The 20,960-nt window shown below is 37.0% G+C and overlaps 1 protein-coding gene across 1 annotated transcript in view; it reads right to left on the bottom strand.

The window, feature by feature from the left end:
• The window catches only part of epas1a (endothelial PAS domain protein 1a), a 53,090-nt gene that overhangs the window by 9,192 nt on the left and 22,938 nt on the right, over window positions 1-20,960 (bottom strand). The window contains exons 5-11 of the mRNA XM_056468873.1: window positions 20,034-20,152; window positions 19,748-19,950; window positions 15,555-15,661; window positions 7,628-7,775; window positions 7,352-7,557; window positions 4,248-4,462; window positions 2,368-2,478 (exon numbers count right to left, since the gene is read on the bottom strand). Coding sequence (XP_056324848.1) covers window positions 2,368-2,478; window positions 4,248-4,462; window positions 7,352-7,557; window positions 7,628-7,775; window positions 15,555-15,661; window positions 19,748-19,950; window positions 20,034-20,152 — 1,109 coding nt within the window. The remainder of the gene's footprint in view (window positions 1-2,367; window positions 2,479-4,247; window positions 4,463-7,351; window positions 7,558-7,627; window positions 7,776-15,554; window positions 15,662-19,747; window positions 19,951-20,033; window positions 20,153-20,960) is intronic.

The raw sequence follows: 20,960 nt of genomic DNA, 5'->3' as shown, positions 1-20,960 counted from the left end.
CCTCTTTTAATTAACAAAGCGATAACCTGCAATTTCTACAATTATTTATTCTTAAGTTCATCACTCAAGTTATTTGAGATTTCAACATTATTTAGACAATAGAAATGCTTGCTGTAATGGTATTTGGTGATATTAAACATTACTTGTTATATATTTTTTAAATCAGTTAGTTTAGATGTTCTACTTTAAGATTATAGTAACTGTAAAAAGGGGAATTTCTTCTTTAAAAAACTGACATTTTAATGGTCGTGTATATATCATTAATCAGGAATATTCACTATTGCAATCTTGCAAATATTACAAATGCAATATTTGCAGTTGCACAGACAAAATGTAAGCACACACTAATTTAGCTACAAACTGGCCATAGCTAGCATTTTAAAAATACTGTCTGTTCCAGATTTTAGATTTTGCACACTATCATTTTATCTTCAATAAAAATGTTGTGTTTTTATACAAATCTAGGGCAAATAATATGATATAGCAATGATATACTGTAAATGACTTTTGATGAACAGATAACGATGCATAAATAAAAAAGGAGTATCATTCTCAAAAAAAGGTTCTATATTGGCATTAAAGGTTCCATGAAGAACCTTATGAATCCTCAAAAAAAGTATTTTATAGTGTAAAATGTTCTTTAGATTATTAAAATGTACTTCACATTAAGAAAAAAGTTGACTTTTCCCTGAACAGTGCTCATTCTACACTGTAAAAATTATTTTTCCTTGTTTTGTGTTTTTCGTTTATTTATGGTTGTGAATTGCATTACAGGACCTTGATTTCTGCTCTGTCGACTTTTGATGTGGAAAATTCCACTCAACAGTTTAACAAAGTGACTCTTATTGACACTTTAGTAGTTTGAAACAGTTTAATGTTTAAGAAATAAAATATCGAGAAATAAATCTGTAAAATAACAGGAAATGTACTGGCAGCTTATTACAAGGTTTATGTATAATTTACAAAACTAACTCGGAGAGTATATATCACTTTAAACTAAAAGTTGTCAGAAGAATTATCAAGGGCTCATAATGTGATTTAAAAGCAGAAATAAATGGGGAAAATAAAATATAAAAACTGCTAATTTATGGATATGTTTTACAGTGTAGGAAGCCAGGACGGTTCTTCTGTGGCATCACTTGAAACCCCCATTTTGGGACTTATTTTTAAGAGAGTATTATGGATGAAATGTTTTTAAAGGGCACATAGTTTACCTCTTTTTTATGATTTAATATTAATATTAGGGTTCTTCTGAGTGTGCCAGTTTAGGTTCAGTTTAAAACACAATTCAGATTTTTTTATTATAATGTGTTAAAAAGTGTCATGTTGGGGGTGTGTCCACAGTTCGTTGATTTATGGGTTTGTTGCTTCACATGTAAATTAGTTTCGGCTTCCCGCCAACGTAACAAGGGGGCGGGGCCATGAGCTCACCCGCTCTGCGTTTGCAACAGAGTCTGACAGGCAGACTGCGAGAAGGAGCTGGAGAGGTTCAGCATTCAGTCGTACATGTACGACTCTGACACAGACCAAGCAGAGAGTACAAAATCATTTGTGTCTTTGTACAGTTTTACAGCCAACTGTGTGCTAGTTTCAAGTGCCGAGCTTGTACACAGAAACTAATAACCACGCACACTGAATTAACTTTGACTGAGGCACCGGATGCGCCGCTCGAAGCCGCAACACGGCACACCAGACACTCTCTGTGGTGCGGCAGAAACATGACGTGTCCCGAATCGTCGCGCCACGCATTTTTGAATTCTAAACATAGGTTTCTGCAGCGGTCCGTGGCGCCCAGCCGTCGACTTGAGTGTACCCTGATAGAAACCTATGTTTAGAATTCTAAAACACATGCTAGTTAAGATCACAGGGAGCTTCTGGGATCGCGAGAAATGCAAACGGCTGAAGTATAAGGTAGACTTAATGAGAAGTACACATGTTTGCAAACCTACCTAAAGATACAACCAATAATTCCGATTAGAGCGATAATGTGGAGAATATTGCTCTTGTGTTGAGCCCAATGAGCCTTGCATCTAAAAATAGAGCTAGGGTGTTCCTTTAGTGATATCGCTTCAACTCACACTGAAAATGGCGGACGTGAATCAACAAATGATAGGATATAATGATGCGGCTGTCAATCAATATTGGTGGGCGGGGGGACCGCTCTCCTACGTAAAGTTGCGGTCGGTTTGAAAACCGCTCCAATTGGTCCACCGTTTTTTATGTTGTTAAATTGAAAAAAAAGCACTGGGTGTGCTTATATCACCCCAATATGACAGTCTATACACCATACATGCACATATGTCTGTCCAAACAGCTTGAAAAGTAGATTTTTTACCATAGGTGCCTTTAAATATTGAGCACACTCACCTGGGAGTCTGTTGGATTGGTTGCTCCAGGTTCAGGGGCAAACAGCTTCTCTGTCAGCTCCACCTTCAGATCCCACTCTCCACTGCCACAGCAATCCACTGGACTGCTAGGCTGCAAATATACACATCACACAGTATTACACCACACTATAATATTATATTAGGTTTAAAACAGAGTAATAGTGCAGGGATTACGTGCAAACATGAAGCTTCTTTTGCTTATACCGGACTTTTATTTTGAAATACATGCGCGACAACCATACCGTTTGACATGTGAAATTTCATTTAATTATACCAACAAATTTGTCAAAGCGCAAGTACGACCCAGATTATGTAAAGAACGGATTTGCATATATTGATGACAAAAAAGGCTTAAAACCTCAGTGTGTCATAAGTAGTGAGGTGCTCTCACAAGAGTGCATGAAACCTTCTAAATTAAAACGACATTTAGAAACCAAACATCCCGGTTGCAAGGACAAACCTGTGGACTATTTTCAAAAACGACTCCAAGAGCTGAGGGCATCACAAAAGTGCATACATTTTGTTAAATGACAGAAATAAAATATAGTTTATTTGTAAGTCTTGGTGATTTCCTTATGATTTATCTGTCACTACTTGTGTATGTTAACAAGTAAATACAAATTAATTATAATTCCTAAAATTATATTATAGTTCCTAAAAATTTGGGTCACGCTTGATGACCATGCTCATTCTGAAAACGTAGTCCTGTGGACGTTTCTGGAGACTGCGAAATACGTAGCCGGGGGTACGTACGGCTGCATTTCATTTTTTAAGCGAACACTGCGGGGCGGTGTGACGCCGTTTCTTTCGGCGCTTGCTGGCCGGCCGCTCGCCTCCGTGTGGAGGGCTTTCCCGCCGCAACCAGTTTGTCCGGTTAGCTATTCGTGTACTTTGGCGGACTCGAGGCGCAGAGAGGGGCTGACCACGACGACGACGACCGGGTTCGAGTCCGGGGAAGAGCGGTTCCAGAAATCAGGTAAGAAATCAAAAACAAAATCCAAAAAATGAAGCGAACAAGTTCATCACAGGGTGAGAATGTGGTCAAAATCCGAAAACGTGGTAAAAATCAGACAAGGGCTTTTCTTTTTCTGGACGGCGTTTGTGAATCGTCGTTGATTGGGTTTCGGGACGGAGGAGGGTGGGTCAGCCGATGGCCGGTCGCACGGTCAATCATTCTGTCATCCAGGCAGACAGGCGGAAGGTCGTTCGACAGTGGCCTCTGGCGGGTTTACGCGAGAACGGCGCAGGAAAAAGCACGCACAGTGGCCTCTCGCGGATTCGCGAAAACAAAAACTGCAAAAATACGTACCTCCCAGGACGTATTTCGCAGTCTCCAGAAACGTCAACGGGACTACGTTTTCAGAATGAGCCTGGGTTGAAAAATGTGGCTCCCATGGCCAAACCAGTTGAGAACCATTGTCCTATACTGTACATTATTTCTGTTAAGTGACAAGACTTGTCTTAGCAAAGTCAGACTTTACTGTACTAACTAAATAATAATAAAAAAAAGCATGATCATATTTTATTTTGGTAAAATAAGTGTAATCTAGAGGCCTTTGCCTTTCATATAAGCCACTTCTGATACCAAATGATCAACTAGAAGTCAAGTTGTTATCTGTTGTTCCTAAAAGTTGGATAGACGACAAGACTTTTGTCATGTAGTGTATGTACATATATGAAAATGCAGCAACAAAAGCTCTAAAAGTATCGCTTATATAACCTTTTTGAGTGAATAAATTTGATACTTTTGGAGCTTTTGGTGTTACCGCCTTTGCACATATATTTTTATAAAACAATATACCACACCAAAAAAAAAATGAAAACAGAAACATCACATAGAGGAAGAAAAGATGGACGTACTGTAGAACAGCTGCTGCAACTGCTCAAGCAGGGTGTCGTACAGGGTGTGCATTTGCCTGCTGGAGGCACTTGGGGTACAGTGAAGGAGGACGGCAAGCTGGACAGGTTTCTCTCAGGACTGCCGTCAGGAGGTGTGTCCACAACCCAGGATGGGCCCACCGGAGGGAGCTTGGAGGACTTGGAAAAGAATGTCTCCTCTTCAAACTCTGACCTTTCTGCAGGACACAGAAACAAGTCAAACCAAGACTTTGAAGTCACAGTTCAACAAAACATACAACATGATCAGCCAAGAAAGATCAATTAAAGGTGGAGAGACACACTTTGATGCAAGTTACTCATGATCTGGCTCGATTTCTGAGAGTTACTTTGAAAAACAACAACATATTTCTGTCTTGTTTTCCAGTATAAATAAAGTGGTGCAGAAATGACCTCTGACGACTGAAGAATGAGTTGCTGTGTATTAAGTCAAGATTTTCCTATGGGGTTTTCAATTTATAAATCAAATAACATCTGTAGTAAACATAACTTTCATTACACTTCAGTGTTTTGCTCTGCAATTTAGACACACCCATGCTGAAAATGTACATTTGGAAGCTGATGTGTGTATTTTCTAAAGCATATGTTTCTAATGTCACTAGATAAGAGCGTTTGGGGTGAGAGTTCGTGCTTTTTTTTTTTTGTAGAAGAACATTTTTAAGGATCGTTGAGTTACCACAGAACTTATTTTTAATCATTATTTGAAGACTCTTATTGTAGAAACTAAAGGAAGCCGATTGTGAACTCTTCCAGATTCAATCCTGCACCACATGACATCCGATTTAAAAGCGAAATGACTTATAATACTATAGAATATAAGAACTAGAAAAGTAAAGTTCGTAGGCAAACTTAATGGTATCTTGAGAACGCCTCGTCTAAAAGTTTGAAGCAGTTTCAAAGTTTAAATAATTGAAGTAGTTTTAAGAAGTACGAAACAGTTGTCATAGAGAGATAACTACATATGTGCTCGCATGTTTCTAGTATGGATTGACATGTTTCTTGCTAGGCAGTTGATAGGTTCTTCTGAGTGGTTGCTAGGGTGTTCTGAATGGTTGCTAAGGAGGTTGCTATGGTGTTCTAAGTGGTTGCTAGGCGTTGCTTGGTGGTTCCTAAGGTGTTATGAGTGGTTGCTAAGGTCTTCCTAGGTGGTTGCTGAGGTGTTCTAGGTCATTGCTAAGGTGTTGCTAGGTGGTTGACAGGGAGATCTGAGTGGTTGCTTGCTGGTTGCTAAAGTGTTGCTAGGCAGTTGCTAATGCATTGCTAGTTGGTTGCTAAGGTGTTGCTAGGTAGTTGCTAAGCTGTTGTTAGACGGTGCGGTGTTGCTAGGCGGTTGTTAAGGTGTTGCTAGGTGGTTGCTAGGGTGTTCTGATTGGTTGCTAAGGCATTGCTAGTTGGTTGCAAAGGTGTTGATAGGTGGTTGCTAAGCTGCTAAGGTGGTTGCTAGACAGTTGCTGATGTATTGCTAGGCGGTTGCTGTGGTGCTGCTAGTTGGTTGCTGTGGTGTTGCTAGGTGGTTGCTAAGATGTTCTATGTGGTTGCTAAGGTGCAGCTAGGTGGTTGTTAGGGTGTTCTGAGTGGTTGTTAGGCGGTTGCTAGGAGGTTGCTAAGGCATTGCTAGGTGGTTGCTAAGGTGTTGCTCTGGAGTTACTAGGGTGTTCTGAGGGGTTGCTAAGGCGTTGCTAAGGTATTTTAGGTCAATGCTAAGGTCTTGCTAGGTGGTTGATAGGGTGTTTTGAGTAGTTGCTAGGTGGTTGCTAAGGCGTTGCTAGGTAGTTGCAAAGGTGTTGCTAGGGAGTTACTAGGATGTTCTGAGTGGTTGCTAAGGCGTGGCTAGGTGGTTGCTAGGGTGTTTTGAGTGGTTGCTAGGCAGTTGCTAAGGCATTGCTAGGTGGTTGTTAAGGTGTTGCTAGGCGGTTGCTAAGGTGTTCTAGGTCATTGCTAAGGTGTTGCTGGGTGGTTGCTAGGGTGTTTTGAGTGGTTGCTAAGGTGTTGTTAGGCAGTTGCTAAGGTGTTGCTAGAGAGCTGTTGAGGAGTTTCTAGACGGTTGCTAAGGTGTTCTGAATTGTTGCTAGGCAGTTGCTAACATAAATTAGCATGGTTCTAGTATGAATTAGCATATTGTTAACATGTTTCTAGCATAAATATAAAAAAATATTTTAGAATGGAAGTCTATGGGACAGTTGCTAGAGTGCCGTAAGTGGTTGCTAGTGTGGGGCTAGTGAGTTGAAAGGTCAACAGTGATTTGCAGATTGGTAGTCTGAGTTAAATGAGCATAACCTTAAGTCTGTTAGACAGTCTGGCGCAAAGTTATGAGATCACAAAGTTTAGTCCAATGTTAAGTCAATGAGACTTTTCCGAATTTTCCGGGTCAGTTTTGGGAAAACCGTAAGTGGGATCAGTTGGAAAAGATATAAAACTGCTTAATATTTCAAGTACATTTGCCTTTCAAATAAATCTACCTTGATTTCCAAACGTTTAGACATTTGCACTGGAAAGCGAGACAAAAATATACAGACAGAAACTACATTTTGCACAACAATGTTTCCATAAACCAGTAAGACATTAAAAACAACCCCAGCCATCACCAGAAGAAATGTTGAAATGAAGATTTCAATCTCATGCAGTGGTTTCAACATGCGGAGACATGCAATTGAATGAAGAGAAATTAGTATTCCCATTAAATCCCACACTGTTAAACTCTCAAGAACAGATGTGATATGAAAACATATTTACTTTTATTATCACAAAAACTAACAAACTGTTAATGATAATCCATAAGTGCTGATGCTAAAGCCAACGCTAAGCCATACGTTCAATAGTCATTGTTTTTACATATTGCGTGTAGCAAAGCAAAGCTACAATGCCAATTGAATTACAGTACAACACCATATGCCACATGCGCAGTGTATACGTGTGATTGTGAGGTAGAATAAGGACAGCCAAGGGAAGAAGAAGAGTTCATGCATGCAGGATGGGGGTGGATTTGTAATCAGGGGTCGAGGGGGTGAAGAGGGTGAAGGTGTTGTATGGGGAATGGTTGAAGAAGTGCCGAAAGGTGGCATTCTGACCAAAGTCCAGGGCAATGATGGCGTCCCCTGGCATAGGCGCTAACTGCGCTAACTCCTCAGGCTCCTCCTTGAGTGTAGTGAAGAGAATGTTCTGAGCATCGGATGCATTCTGGCTGAATATTTCACCCATGTCGTAGGTGTGGTAGGGTTTGAACAGGGCCTCCGTCTGGTCCAGGGAGAAGATGACGGACTGCTCCTCCACAGAGCTGAAACATGAGGACAGTGTGAGGATGATGTTGTGATGGTGTGGAATGTGAGATTAGTTTAAAGCAGTACCTCAGGATGTAGTTGATGCAGATGATGCACTGCGGTTGGGAGTTGCGGTTGTTGTAGATGACAGTTGCTTGAGTCTCCACCCAAACGTAGCCTCCATGTTTGGCAAGCATTCTGTACTGGCTACTCTCTACCTGGCCCTTATTGCAAACTGAAGAAGAAAACAGACGTGTAAAGGTAAATGTTTCTAAAAGGACTTGAAGAGTTCAGATGCAAACTCTATAAATCCATCAGACCTCTTTTCTTGTAAATGAGCATTTTCTATCAGGCTCCTGTAATTAGGTTCAGAAGTTTAATTTTATATGTAATGAAAAGGTTTTTAGCTAGAAAGGTAGATTTTGTTTTGCGTCAAAACCAGCTAAATCTACTTGTGCTTTTTTTGCAAAAACCTCTAAATCCACCTATTGGGACAATACAGTGTAATTAGTTGAAAAATCAACTATTTTTTTACCAAACAAAACACATACACAAACCGCCTGAAATTTAAAATGTATAAATCTGTCAAATAAGTGGCGGTTCATTCCGCTGTGATAAACCAGGAAAAAAAGCAGAAGGAAAATGAATGAATGAAATCAGCAAACATAAGTGCATTAATCAATACCATTAAGATTGACATTAATTAAATTTTAACAATCTGTAGTCATTTCTGATACTTGGGATTTAGATTTAATGTCAGTAGAGCAACGTAAACATTGTAAACATTGTAAGCTAAGCTTGGTAGATTCAAATAATGTAGTGTAAAAACATTGAGAAACATCAATAATATTGTCCATTAATATAAAAAGCTTATCAGATATATAGGTATTATGAAGTAATACAAATAATGCATAGTTTTATACATTACATTTATCTTTTAAAAATTAGCTTAAATTAGCAGATAGAAGGTAGGCCTACTGGGCTAAAAGGGGATGTCTCTCAGACAATTTTAGAAGCTGTCATTCATTCATTCTCACCATACTTAAGGTCTTGGTCTCTTTTTATCCTAATAGCATCCACGTGGGATAAAAGAACGGCATCTTAACTCTGTCTTTCGTGAGACGCAGTTGCCGTTTTAAGAGTTCCCACTTGGATATGCTTGGCGTTTAAAACAGGTTTGGCATGCTGTCCCGGGAGAGAACCCTGAGCTTGGAGATATTTGAGCCCAGGGCTCCCGCCCAGTCAATAAGCATATCAGGAGATCCGAGATCAGGTAGGTCTCGAGAGCTCCCCTTTAGAAAAGAGAGGAAAAGGAGGAGATGGGGTGGAAGGGGGGATTCTTCCAAACGAAGATAGAGCAGTAGGAAGAAAATGATCCATTTATAGTAAACTAGGATCACTCTGATTGGATTATTACTGATTACAAATGAGCGGCCAGACGTGCTCAATCATATCACGTGCTCCTTTTGAAACTAGTTTATGAAACTTCACTTAATGTATAGTAATTCGGACTCATTCAAAGTAGGTTATGTATAAAATATAATGTATTTTATGTGGTATATTCAACTTTCAAGTTAAGAATGGACAGGACATTGAAAAATAAATTCAATGTATTAGTTTATTATTATTATTATTATTATTATTCATTCATTCATTTTCTTTTCGGCTTAGTCCCTTTATTAATCTGGGGTTGCCACAGTAGAATGAACTGTCAACTTATCCAGCATATGTTTTACGCAGCAGATGCCCTTCCAGCCACAACCCAACACTGGGAAACATCCATGCATTCACACACTTACACTACGGTCAATTTAGCTTATTCAATTCACCTATACCACATGTTTTTGGACTTGTGGGAAAAACGGGAGCACCTGGAGGAAACCCACAGCAACATGGGAGAACATGCAAACTCCACCCAGAAATGCCAACAGGCCCAGCCAGGACTCGAACCAGCAACCTTCTTGCTGTAAGGCGACATTTAACCAAGCTGCCTAAAATACTTAAAAATAAATATTTAGATTTTGAAATGTAACAAACATGTTGAAATATTACAATACCTTAAAAATATATATTTATATAATAATATAATTATAAGTATATGGTGGTTTATAAGTGGTTTATACTAAGTACATGGCAATGCAGTGGCGCAGTAGGTAGTGATGTCGCCTCACAGCAAGAAGGTTGCTGGTTCAAGCCTCGGCTGGGTCAGTTGGCGTTTCTGTGTGGAGTTTGCATGTTCTCCCTGCGTTCGCGTGGGTTTCCTCTGGGTGCTCCGGTTTCCCCCACAGTCCAAAGACATGCGGTACAGGTGAATTGGGTAGGCTAAATATGTCTGCGAGTGTGTATGGGTTTCCCAGTGATGGGTTGCACTGGAAGGGCATCCGCTGCGTAAAACATATGCCTGATAAGTTGGCGGTTCATTCCACTGTGGCAACCCCAGATTAATAAAAGGGACTAAGCCGAAAAGAAAATGAATATTATAATTATTATTATATAGTAATAGAAATATTAAAAATGATTTATTTACTAATCATCTATTGTGGGTTTGAAGTGTTTAACAAAGCATTCAATTGAAATATGTAAATAAAACACTTATTAACTAAATTTTCTGAACTGATTAATGAAGACAGGTAATTCAATCATTTTATTTTTTGCTTGGGTTTTGATTTGATTTGGCACATAAAATCATAAAATGAATGTATTAAAGGTCATTAAAAAGTTCAAAAATTGCATTTAGCTTCATTACCAAGAACATTTACAATGTACATGCACTCAGCTAGTAAAACTACTGACAATATTTAGATTTAGATTTTAGATTTTTCAAGCCACTTCTATGTTATTGTATAATGATGGTCTGTTCTGTAGACTATAGAAAAAAATAGCTTAAAGGGGCTAATAATTTTTACCTTAAAATGGCTTTTAAAAAATTAAAAACTGAAGTGAAAAAAGTGAAAACTTCCTTGCCCTATTAAACATCATTTGGGAAATAAAAAAAATAAAATAATTCAAAGGGGGTTTAATATTTCTGATTGCAACAGTATATGCTCTGTAATGATGATATAAATGAATAGTTTTAAAATGTAACACTAGTATATGGTTTAAACTGACAGCATTGAAGTCATGTTTTTTTTTAAATCAGAAGATCTTAGTAAAGCAGGTAAGAGTCAAAGTGAAGAACACCAGCTCACTGATCTGGATTAAAGACATCAGAGGAACCAGATCACAGGTTCTGTGCTTCAAAGCCTTGTTAGCCGCTAATGCACTCGCTAATCAAGGGTGCCTTCCTCAACAAGCAAATCTGAAAGCTTTTGGGTTGCTCAAGATGAAGTCAAAGGATGTCTAATGGGATTCAGGCCAGTAACTGCAGCCTCAGTGCCTCATGCGGCAACAACAATCAAATCAGTTTGATCTGAAGCCACAAAATAATCACATTCAAAACAAGATTTGACTGGGGCTAATACAGACATTATATTATTTTCTGGTTTACAATGAATCTGGAACTGACCCATTTCTGGACCATCTTTGGCTCCGGTTAAATAAAAAATTACTGAAACACTTTTTTGGTTTAAGTATTCTCACTATTAACTAAGTGGCTTATTAGGCCCACGCGGAATCTACGCGTGCAGATTTCTGCAGATTTTTAGCCCATCACTGAGTCTATTTATTTACTTGTGTAAATGTGTCAATTTATTCAGCTTTTAAACTAATTTCAGTAATATTATTGACTAATATGAAAATGTTCATATGATTTATTTACAATACAGTTTGTAAAGTAATATTTTCTGTCTTCTAGCAGATATATGATATGAGAGACTTGCATTGTTTAACAATTAAGCGGATCTAAATGAATTTGCATTGTAAACAATGAATAAAAATTAAACAGGTATTATTTTTTATTTCATATATTGAGTTTTTAGTTGTGATACTTCCAAAATCATTCTGCATAAATCCCCAGATTTTGTTTTGCAAAATTCTGTTCAGAAACAGAAAAAAATGTCAGCAGATTCTGTTTGGCCCTACTTATTACCTTCCTATTATTAAGATATTGGCTGTTTATTTGTAATTATGAAGTACATATTCTGAATGATCACTAATCCTACCTAATACCTAAACCCTTTATAACTCTTAATAAACAGCACATTGAGAGTTTTTTGGGGCAAAAGTCATAGTTAATGGTTTGTTAATAGGAAGAATTGTACTTTAAAATAAAGTGTGACCATAGTTTATGCAGGAGATAATGTACTGAATATTTATCTCATCTACTGTAAATATACTGACCAATTATTAAAACCCGTTTTTATCACAATAAGGGGGAAAATCATAATTTAGCTAAATCATAATTTTGAGATAAAACTGATGCTATGCTAAAAAACAAGAATTCTGATATTAATTTTGAATATGTTTATATATATGTGTGTAATGTCATCATTGAGATAAAATGTAAAAAATTATCATTTTAGGTCAAAAATTAGATTAAAAAAGTTTAAAAGTTCTGACAAAGCAATTTAAACTTATGAGATAAAATAATTATGAGATACTGATGACATAAAGAAAAAAATCTACATTTATGACAAATTTGTTGTTGAGAAAAAATATATAATTATGATTTATTATAATGATAAGATTTTTTAAAAAGTATTTTTTCTATTTTTTAATTATCTATATCAATTTTTTATTATATTCTAACAAAGCATAGATGTTAAGGTATAGATCAAAATTTTGAGATACATTTTTGTCATATGACATGACATAATGAGATAATGACAGTACACCATTAATCAGACCCACTAGTTATTCGCGATTCTGCGATCGCTGAATCCAATGCAAAATCTATGAAAAGTCACAAATTTTCGCGATACTGCAAAATTCATAATTTAAACGCAAAACAATCACAAAAAATGCAAATGATCTCGTAAAACATCCAATTCCAAACCATTTAATCAAATTTTATTTATTCCAGTTTGCAATGAATTGTTTTACATGACTTATAGATGTTACATACGCAGCGCAAGTGGCATATTTGAGTGTCGAAAAATGACGTCTCACCTGCGCACTCACAATCATTACATTACATGAAAGGGGGGGGGGGGTTGTTTTGCAGCCTGTATAGTAGGCAGATGCGAATGAAGTGCAAGTGATTTACATGTGAAGTTTTGTATGTTTGACGAGCTTCAGACTGCAAAGAAAATTAATGCAAACATCTAACAAATGGAGCAATGGAACAGACAGAACAGCAAGCAGCTTACAATGCTGGAAACTGGTTCAAGGATGAGGTCTGCTGGACGTGACCGAAATAAAGGACAGTATTTGTCCATTACATGTATGGCTGGTATTATGATGTGTGTCAAATCGATAAATGATTACTACTACCCCAAAATGAGTCATTTTTATTGCAGCCCCCCACCGCCCCCCCCCCAAAAAAAAAAAAAAACGGGAAAACTAGGGGGTCTGATCATTCAAAATGTCATCAGTATGTAGTCTTAATTTCAGTTAATGTCAATATCATTTTATTTCATAATTTTGACTGACTAGTTATAACTGAAACGTATTCTCATATTTATGACTAATAATGTTTTAATCTCACAGTTTGTCTGTTTAATTAAGACATATAAGCACTATACAGTAGGTTGTAGGAAAGCTAATTTTTATATTGTTTTAAAATGTCAGAAAACGTCAATCGTAGAATCGGCAGCATCTGCTAAGTAAATAAATAAGCAATGCAACAACCATGGAGTTTATAAATATCCCTCAACAATTCCTGGAGCCTGACAGGACATCTGTTTCCCTCAGTCATCAAGCCCATGGGAACAACTCAGGTCTACAAGGTTTTGAACTCCGGCATGGACAGAGATGAGAGACACCGTCCCGTTCCAGACTGTGAGTCACTTCAGGACGGAGTCCAGATTGATTTAAAGATAGCTAAATTAGCCAAAACGGCATTCACACAATGAGCTACTGCTTGTTCCTAGTTTTCTTGGTGTTCTTTGCTTTAGTGCATGAAACAAAGGAACAGAAAAATCTGACTTTTGATGTGTTTTGTCTCCTGGATTTATTAGATGTGTACATGTTGCTCGATTCTGCATAAACTGACACCATGTCCTAACAGCACATGATGGGACAAGATTCTATCAATAAGCAACTTGGCTGTCTGGACCAAATGCAATATGACAAAAAAATTAAATACCAGAGCCATTCAGAAGCACACAATAGTGCACTGCACTAACACTGACAACAAAATGGTATGGTTTATTATCTAATTCATATATATTCAACCTCTTTAACATTATAAGAATACACGCTGAGTGACTGATAATTGTATAGAGTTCACAGTTCTATCTTTCATTTTCAAACTATATGTTTGTTAGTTATTTTAAATTCAAGATCTGAGATAAATGATCTGCTGCTGCTTTCAGTATGGCAATAAATGTCACATAAAATGGCATTCAAACTCACATTAGTAGCATTTAACACCCAATAAAGCCCATAATTATCACCTAAAGTTATCATTGTCATAGTAGTTTATGCTTTTGTTCAGCCGTGACCTCATAGAAATAGAAACTATTTCTAAAGTAGAAATTTCACACATCACAAGAACAAATACACTTTTTAATATGGAAAAAATACCCTTTATTGTGTGTCTATATTTATACATTTGTATTTACCTAAGCTAAATAAATCAATAACTGTTCAACTATTAAAGCCCATTCACACACAGTGTCACCGTCAATGCTTCCCATTCACTTTGAATGGGTGACGTCAAGAGTTGCTAAACTGAACTGTGGGACCGTTGGCGCTGCTTCATTGGTGTCAAAGAGCATAGAATCACCAAGAGGCGACACTCTAGTTCGATTTGGGAAACAGCCACTAAATGGCGCGGTGGCCATTTTGGAAGGAAAATTCCAATAGAACAACAGCATGTTATAAGTCTGTAAAATAAACTAATAAAAAGGGCTGATGATTGTGATAGTAAGTGTTGTATTGTCCTCATTCAGGTTGTATCTCAGCTTTCATGCGGTTTTTAAATAAATAAATAAAAAAACAAAGCAGCTGCTTGCCATCGCGACAGCAATAAGATCCAATGGACAGCCGATCGCTTTCACTCCAAAATGGCGGAATCCGGGGCTGTTGCTGGGCGCTGCTGTTGCAATGAGTTCTATTGAGTGTCATCTCTTGGTGATTCTATGCTCTTTGGTGGTGTTGCTCGCTGCAGAAGTTAGGGATTTCTCAACATTTCAAGCGCCAATGGAAGCGTCAGCGAATCAGATCGCTTTATGCACATAACCCAGCTCAGACAGTAACCGATTGTGGACTAATTTCATTGGCTGACGCTGCTATGATGATCGTGTCAGCCCCAACTTCACACACGCCCACGGTCAAGCATTGACACTGAAGCCCCATGTAAATGTACGGTAACTGGCACTCTAGACAAACAACGACAATGCTGCCCTCACGCAAGGGAAGAGTGGGGCGCTTGGGGGAGTCGCCGACTAAAGTGAAGAAGGGGGAGGGAGGGTGGTAGTGGTTTGTCTCGGTCGAAAATATAGAGGGGGCTGGGGGGTTGTCTGTGGATGAGGTTTTGGGGTGTCGCAGATGACAACAACCCCTTTTAACATGGACAAAATACCCTTTGACGTCACATATAATGTAGTTAGGACACGGTGTGAGAATTTGTTTCTTTTTATTATGAAAACAATTTTAAAAAATACTAGAGTTTCTGACAAAATATTATTTTCTGTAATCAAACATTTTTTTATATTATTACTATTAATATGATGTAATTAAAATTAATATATTTTTAATCTCAGTTTTAAAAGAATGATTTAATAATTTACATGTACTCTAGAAGACTACACGTTTTAGTACTAGATGAATCAGCATTTTTTTTTTATCATTCTTGAATCATTCACTGACGAATCCATTTTTAACATACTCAAATTGTGATTGTTTAGAAATAAGATTGGGTGGTTGTTTGAACCAAGATTGCAATCTTTTTTTAATGATTAATCATACTCACGATTTTGATGGCTCTTTGTCATGTTCTCCGAATCCAAAGCGTGACAGAACTCATAAACCGAACGGCCAAGAAGTTCCTCGGGTCTGTAACCGATCAGGCTGCTGACTCTGAAACACAAAAGACCGCTCAAGAATAAAACTAATGGAACAGTCAAAACAAAGCGTGATTGAATTAGAGCACTCAAGACATCATTAACCAAGATTCATGACTGTTGATTTCATCTTGTGAAAACAATCAGACCTGTGCTGCTGGAAGCCAATGTAAACTCTCTGCTCGGCTTAGTGAGAACAAATGATCACAAGCGGGATCCTTGTTTATTGGAGCTATAAATCTACAGCGCGTGAGAGTTGTACTTGTTCTGTCTGATCATTATCTTTAATGTCTGTTTTCCAACTTGCTGGATTAAAAGAAAGAGCAGCTCTCGTGCATTTGCAAGGTCAGGTCCTCTTGTGTGTTTGAAGTGCTGGAGTGAAAGCTAGATGCAGGCTTGACTATTAATCATCTCAATCATACAAATATACTAGATTTGTATTATGCTGTTGGATGTTAAAATCTCATGCCATTGATATTTTTCTTTTTAGTTTTTCTCCTAGAAAAGTCTTTAGTCATTTCCTGCGCCACAATGGGCTTTTAATGAACTCCGTGTGGTCAATATTAAGTCCTATTAAATGGAAGCACGCAAACATCTGACCTCAGCTGTTAACCCGTTGTCTGAAATGTGGCCACAAGAATCTGCTTTTGCATTAACCCTTAAATTAACAAACTGTTATTTCATATTTGGGACTAGCTCTTGATCTCTAACTACTGTAATACCAGTCCTTAATGTGTAAGCCAACCACACACTTTCAGTTTCCCTGGAACATGACTTCACCAAATGGTGATAGAGGATCAAATTCTGGATACACACCAAATGTGCAATTTAGTAGCCTATTCTAGCCTATTAAGTTGCATACAAAGTCGTTTCCATCCACCTATTTTTATGCACATTTTGGATATGCGCATAAAATCGGTTGATGGAACCGCCAAGATTTGCATATATTTTGAAAATGCGCATAAAAAGCATGCACATAACTGAGTAGGATATACATTTTATTCAATAAGAAAAGATGCACATAAACTATGATGGAAACACTTTTACCGAACAAATTCCAGTATGCGCATTAAAAAGGTCATGTGATATCGTTATGAGAGATCATGTGATGATAAAAATGTGTGAATGGACAAACCAGCAGGATGACTGCATTGTAAGACATCTGAAATGTTGTTTCTATTATCTTTCAAACTGCATTGACTTTTATATGAATATTTTTTTTCTTGTCTGTATGGTGATTGCCTAATAGAATAATCATTTAATCACTCCTGTGATTCTTGTCCAATCAAATTCAACATTTTTGCATCCAAATATTGCATCAGACAGACCTTAAGACATGGATTCTTTAAAAATTTAGCAAATATGTATTATGTGGAAGCATTAAAGGTGCACAAGAAGAAGCAAAATCATTACACCATCATTACACAACAGAGATGCAGTACTGTTTAGACTGCTGCATATTATGAGAAGCTAAAATATGCCTACTGTATGATAACTGAAATCACTAAAATGACCTTAAAAAAACTAAATGCCGTACAGATAATACAAATGTTACACTTACAAATGCTAAGTGTTTAAATACATGCACAAATAACATGCATAATGTCAGGGCTGCATACAGCAAGCTTGGTTTGTGGTACTAACTGCTGGACACTCATTGCTGGTCAGGGTTCAAAGTGCATAGCCAAAGCATTAACATATTGTCAGTGCTGGATTTAGGTTACACAAATTTGGCTCAATTAATCTCACGTTTTAAATTCATAGTCCATGAATGGAAAAATAATTAAACTGACATTTTGAAACACCCTTAAAAGAGAATGGTACTCATGCAAGGTATAGTTGTTAATTTGGAGGTTATAAGCTGAAATAGCTTTAGAGATTTTTTTACTCATACTTTGAGTGGTATTTAGAACATTTACGCTACTTACACTATGTTTTTTTGACAAGTAATGGCACTGCAGCATATTTTTTCCATCACTGTTATTCATAGAGACAACATAAGGTAACAGTGACAGTAATATTTCATTGCATACAATAATTGCTCTGCTGTAAAGCCTGTTCAAAATTTGCTAATACAATTTTTTTTTTATTCCTGTGGTAATTATGTGTGAACATCACATTATCATTTTGACTTTACCACCTTAAAGAATAAAAGTAAATTGCAGTGAAAGTCATCAAATAATTCGGATATCATTATGCAGAAAAATGGACTCACACTATAACATATCTCGGGTCGCTAGTGACTTTATACACTTGATCTGTGTTTAATGGTTAAAGTATATAAGGACAAACTCAAGGGCCACTGCTGACCAGGGCCCATAATGGCAGGGGCCTCTCACTACCACACACACACACTCACTGATAATAATACATGCAGTAGCGGAAAAAAGATTATGATAAGATTTCTCAATAGAGACCTTTGAAACACATATGCATTTACATAAGCACAACTGGTGCAGTTACCGCAAAGGAAGCATAAATACGCATAAAATCCAATTAGATACACACACGCAATCTTCCTGACGACTCAGCCTGAACTACAGTGATTTAAGTCTAATCAAATGCTGTCTAAAGTAAGAATGTCAAACCTGCAACTAAATAGCAACTGATAAATCATGATTCATAATGAATAGTTTATCCACTTGTTAAGTGTGATGCCATGCGAAGCGGCTTCCAGGTCCAAGCGCTCTATCAAACTGTATGGGGAGACTCAACAAATGGTAATAATAAATGTTTACAAAGCGATGTAATATTTCTAAAATCATAATCGCAATTTATACATCCATGTCTAATATCAAATGGCCAGAAAGTGATCAATTTTTTATAAATTGTTAAAATATTGGTGTCTGTGATGCAGCAAGTCCAGAGATTGTTGTGTACTTATAAACCTTAAAGCCTCAAAACTTTAAGGGTCCTATCATACACCTGGTGCAATAAAGCGCAAGATGTGTTTGGTGCGATTTGTTGGTATTTTCAGACCAGTGCAACCCTAATTTTCACATTTGCGCCACAATGTTTAAAAAGCAAATCTATTTGCGCCGCTTTGTGGACTCATGGGTGTTCCAGTCTAAAAAGGAGGTGTATTAAGGTGCATTGTTGAGGCGTTGCTATTTTGAAGAACTGAAAGATCTGTTAACCAACTAAAAGCTGGTCTACAGTCCAGTGCAGAGCACGTTAGTTATGCATCTGTGTGGGTCCAAAACGCGTACACATGCTAACACACACAGGATGTACAGCAATACACACTTATCTTTACATATGATAAAATGTAAAGAATTAAAATGTTACAAAAAAGGGGGGGGGGGGGGGGGGGGGTTATTCATGACAGATTGCATTTGTATAATGCTATTATTATTATCAATATTATTTATTATATGCATATTTATAAGCTTAGATTTGTCCACTTGTCAGGTTTTGGAGACGTATCCATCACCATTTACCATATAGGGCATAAGAATAGGTGTTCGGATATAACTCGTTTTTTTTTGACACACTACCTTGGCTGGAAATTAGAACTAAATTCTGAAAAAGTTTCGAAACAAATCTTTGCACTTAACAAACTAAATTAAATATGTAGGCTAATGGATGTCTTCAGTGGAGTGCGTACAACACAGTTTCACTATCTATGAATATAAAGCAATAAAGTAAAGAGGAAAAGTAAAAAGAAAGTAAAGAGGCCAAATGGAGGAGGCTCGTTCTTTATCCTTGCGCTGCAGATGGCCTGTTTAACCGTTTTCTCGCAAGGGAATCATTCAGTTTTTCCACTTACAAACTCCGCCATGTAAATAGCAAATGCGCCATGGTGCGATGTAACTGACTCTTAAAGGGAATGGGAGATGAGACTCTAATTAGTTTAATGCACGTTATGCTCAAAACACACCCATAACTTATTAAGAGAATAAGCACAACCCTCTTAGACCATGCGCCAGGGGGTAAAGTGTATTTTTCAGTCCTTAAAATATGAAAAGTGGATTCAGACACGCCCTTAATGCGATTTTGCGCCTAGATCATTAAAATAGAGCCCTTATAAAGTGCAGCAGAAACAGGCTTCCATAATGTAATTACATACACAAATAAACATACATTGTGAACATATACTTGCCTCTCGTCGCAGTAAATGAACTTCATATCCATACTATGTCTGCTCATGAACGTCTTGCTGTCAAGAGGTGTGTCGACATTAGATGGATGTGGAATTGGTGCACAAAGCATAGTGATGCATGTGAGCGGCGGCTCTGAATACCCACACAGGATTTGAGGAGACCGATTGCTGCACACTTGCAAATGCCCAGTGCAATGCAAAACCTGACAGACAGACCACATTTTACTTAAAAGCACACGCACATGTGTGATGAATTAATTTTTGGTTAATTGTTATGCAATATTACCTTCCAGCTGGCTGATTTGAGGTTGACAGTGCGGCCTCTGTTGGTGACCGTACATTTCATTCTCATAAAAAAATCTCTGCCAGTATTTATTTCTTTCCCTTTTCTGCCATACACAGGCCCTGTTAAGAAAAAGGAGAAAATATATTTATATATTCATGTCCTACAAACAAGTAAAGAAAGTTAAATAATTATAAAAATCATGTTATGATTTTGTTGGCTGTAATACTTTACATACAAAGGCAAACTCAAAATGTGTTTTTCTGGCCATTTATGTAAACAAAACAAAAAAAGAAACAAAACAAAATGAAACAAAACGAAATGAAATAAAACAAAACACGAAACAAAACAATAAACGAAACTGTACAAAACACAAAACAAAACACAGCAAACAAACAAAACATGAAACAAAGCAAAACAAAACAAGAAATTAAATTAAACGAAATCAAACAAGAAATCAAACAAAACAAAACAAAACAAAAAACAAAACACAAAACGAAACTAAACAAAACACAAAACAAAACAACACAAAACGAAACAAAGCAAAACAAAACAAGAAATTAAATTAAACAAAATCAAACAAGAAATCAAACAAAACAAAACACAAAACAAAACAAAAAACAAAACACGAAACAACACAAAACAAGAAATGAAACAAAACAAAATCAAAGGAAACAAAACAAGAAACTAAACTAAAAGAAACGAAACAAGAAAAGAAACACAAACATGTGCAAACAAAACAAAACAAAAACATTTAAACACATAAAAATTATGTTTGCTGTTTGTTCAGACTACTTATTTAAAATGAGCTGAAACAACACATTCATGAGTTTTTTGGAGGGATTTTTTTTATGCTAGAGTAAATCCACTTAAATTTGTAAAAACTAATAAATTAACTTAATTCCTTTATGCTGTCCAAACACAAATCCA

The sequence above is a fragment of the Danio aesculapii genome, chromosome 12 (assembly GCF_903798145.1).
Source record: "Danio aesculapii chromosome 12, fDanAes4.1, whole genome shotgun sequence".
In the NCBI taxonomy this organism is placed as follows: domain Eukaryota; kingdom Metazoa; phylum Chordata; class Actinopteri; order Cypriniformes; family Danionidae; genus Danio; species Danio aesculapii.
Note: the sequence above shows the minus strand (reverse complement) of the source record. Positions and strands in the feature narration are given on the sequence as shown.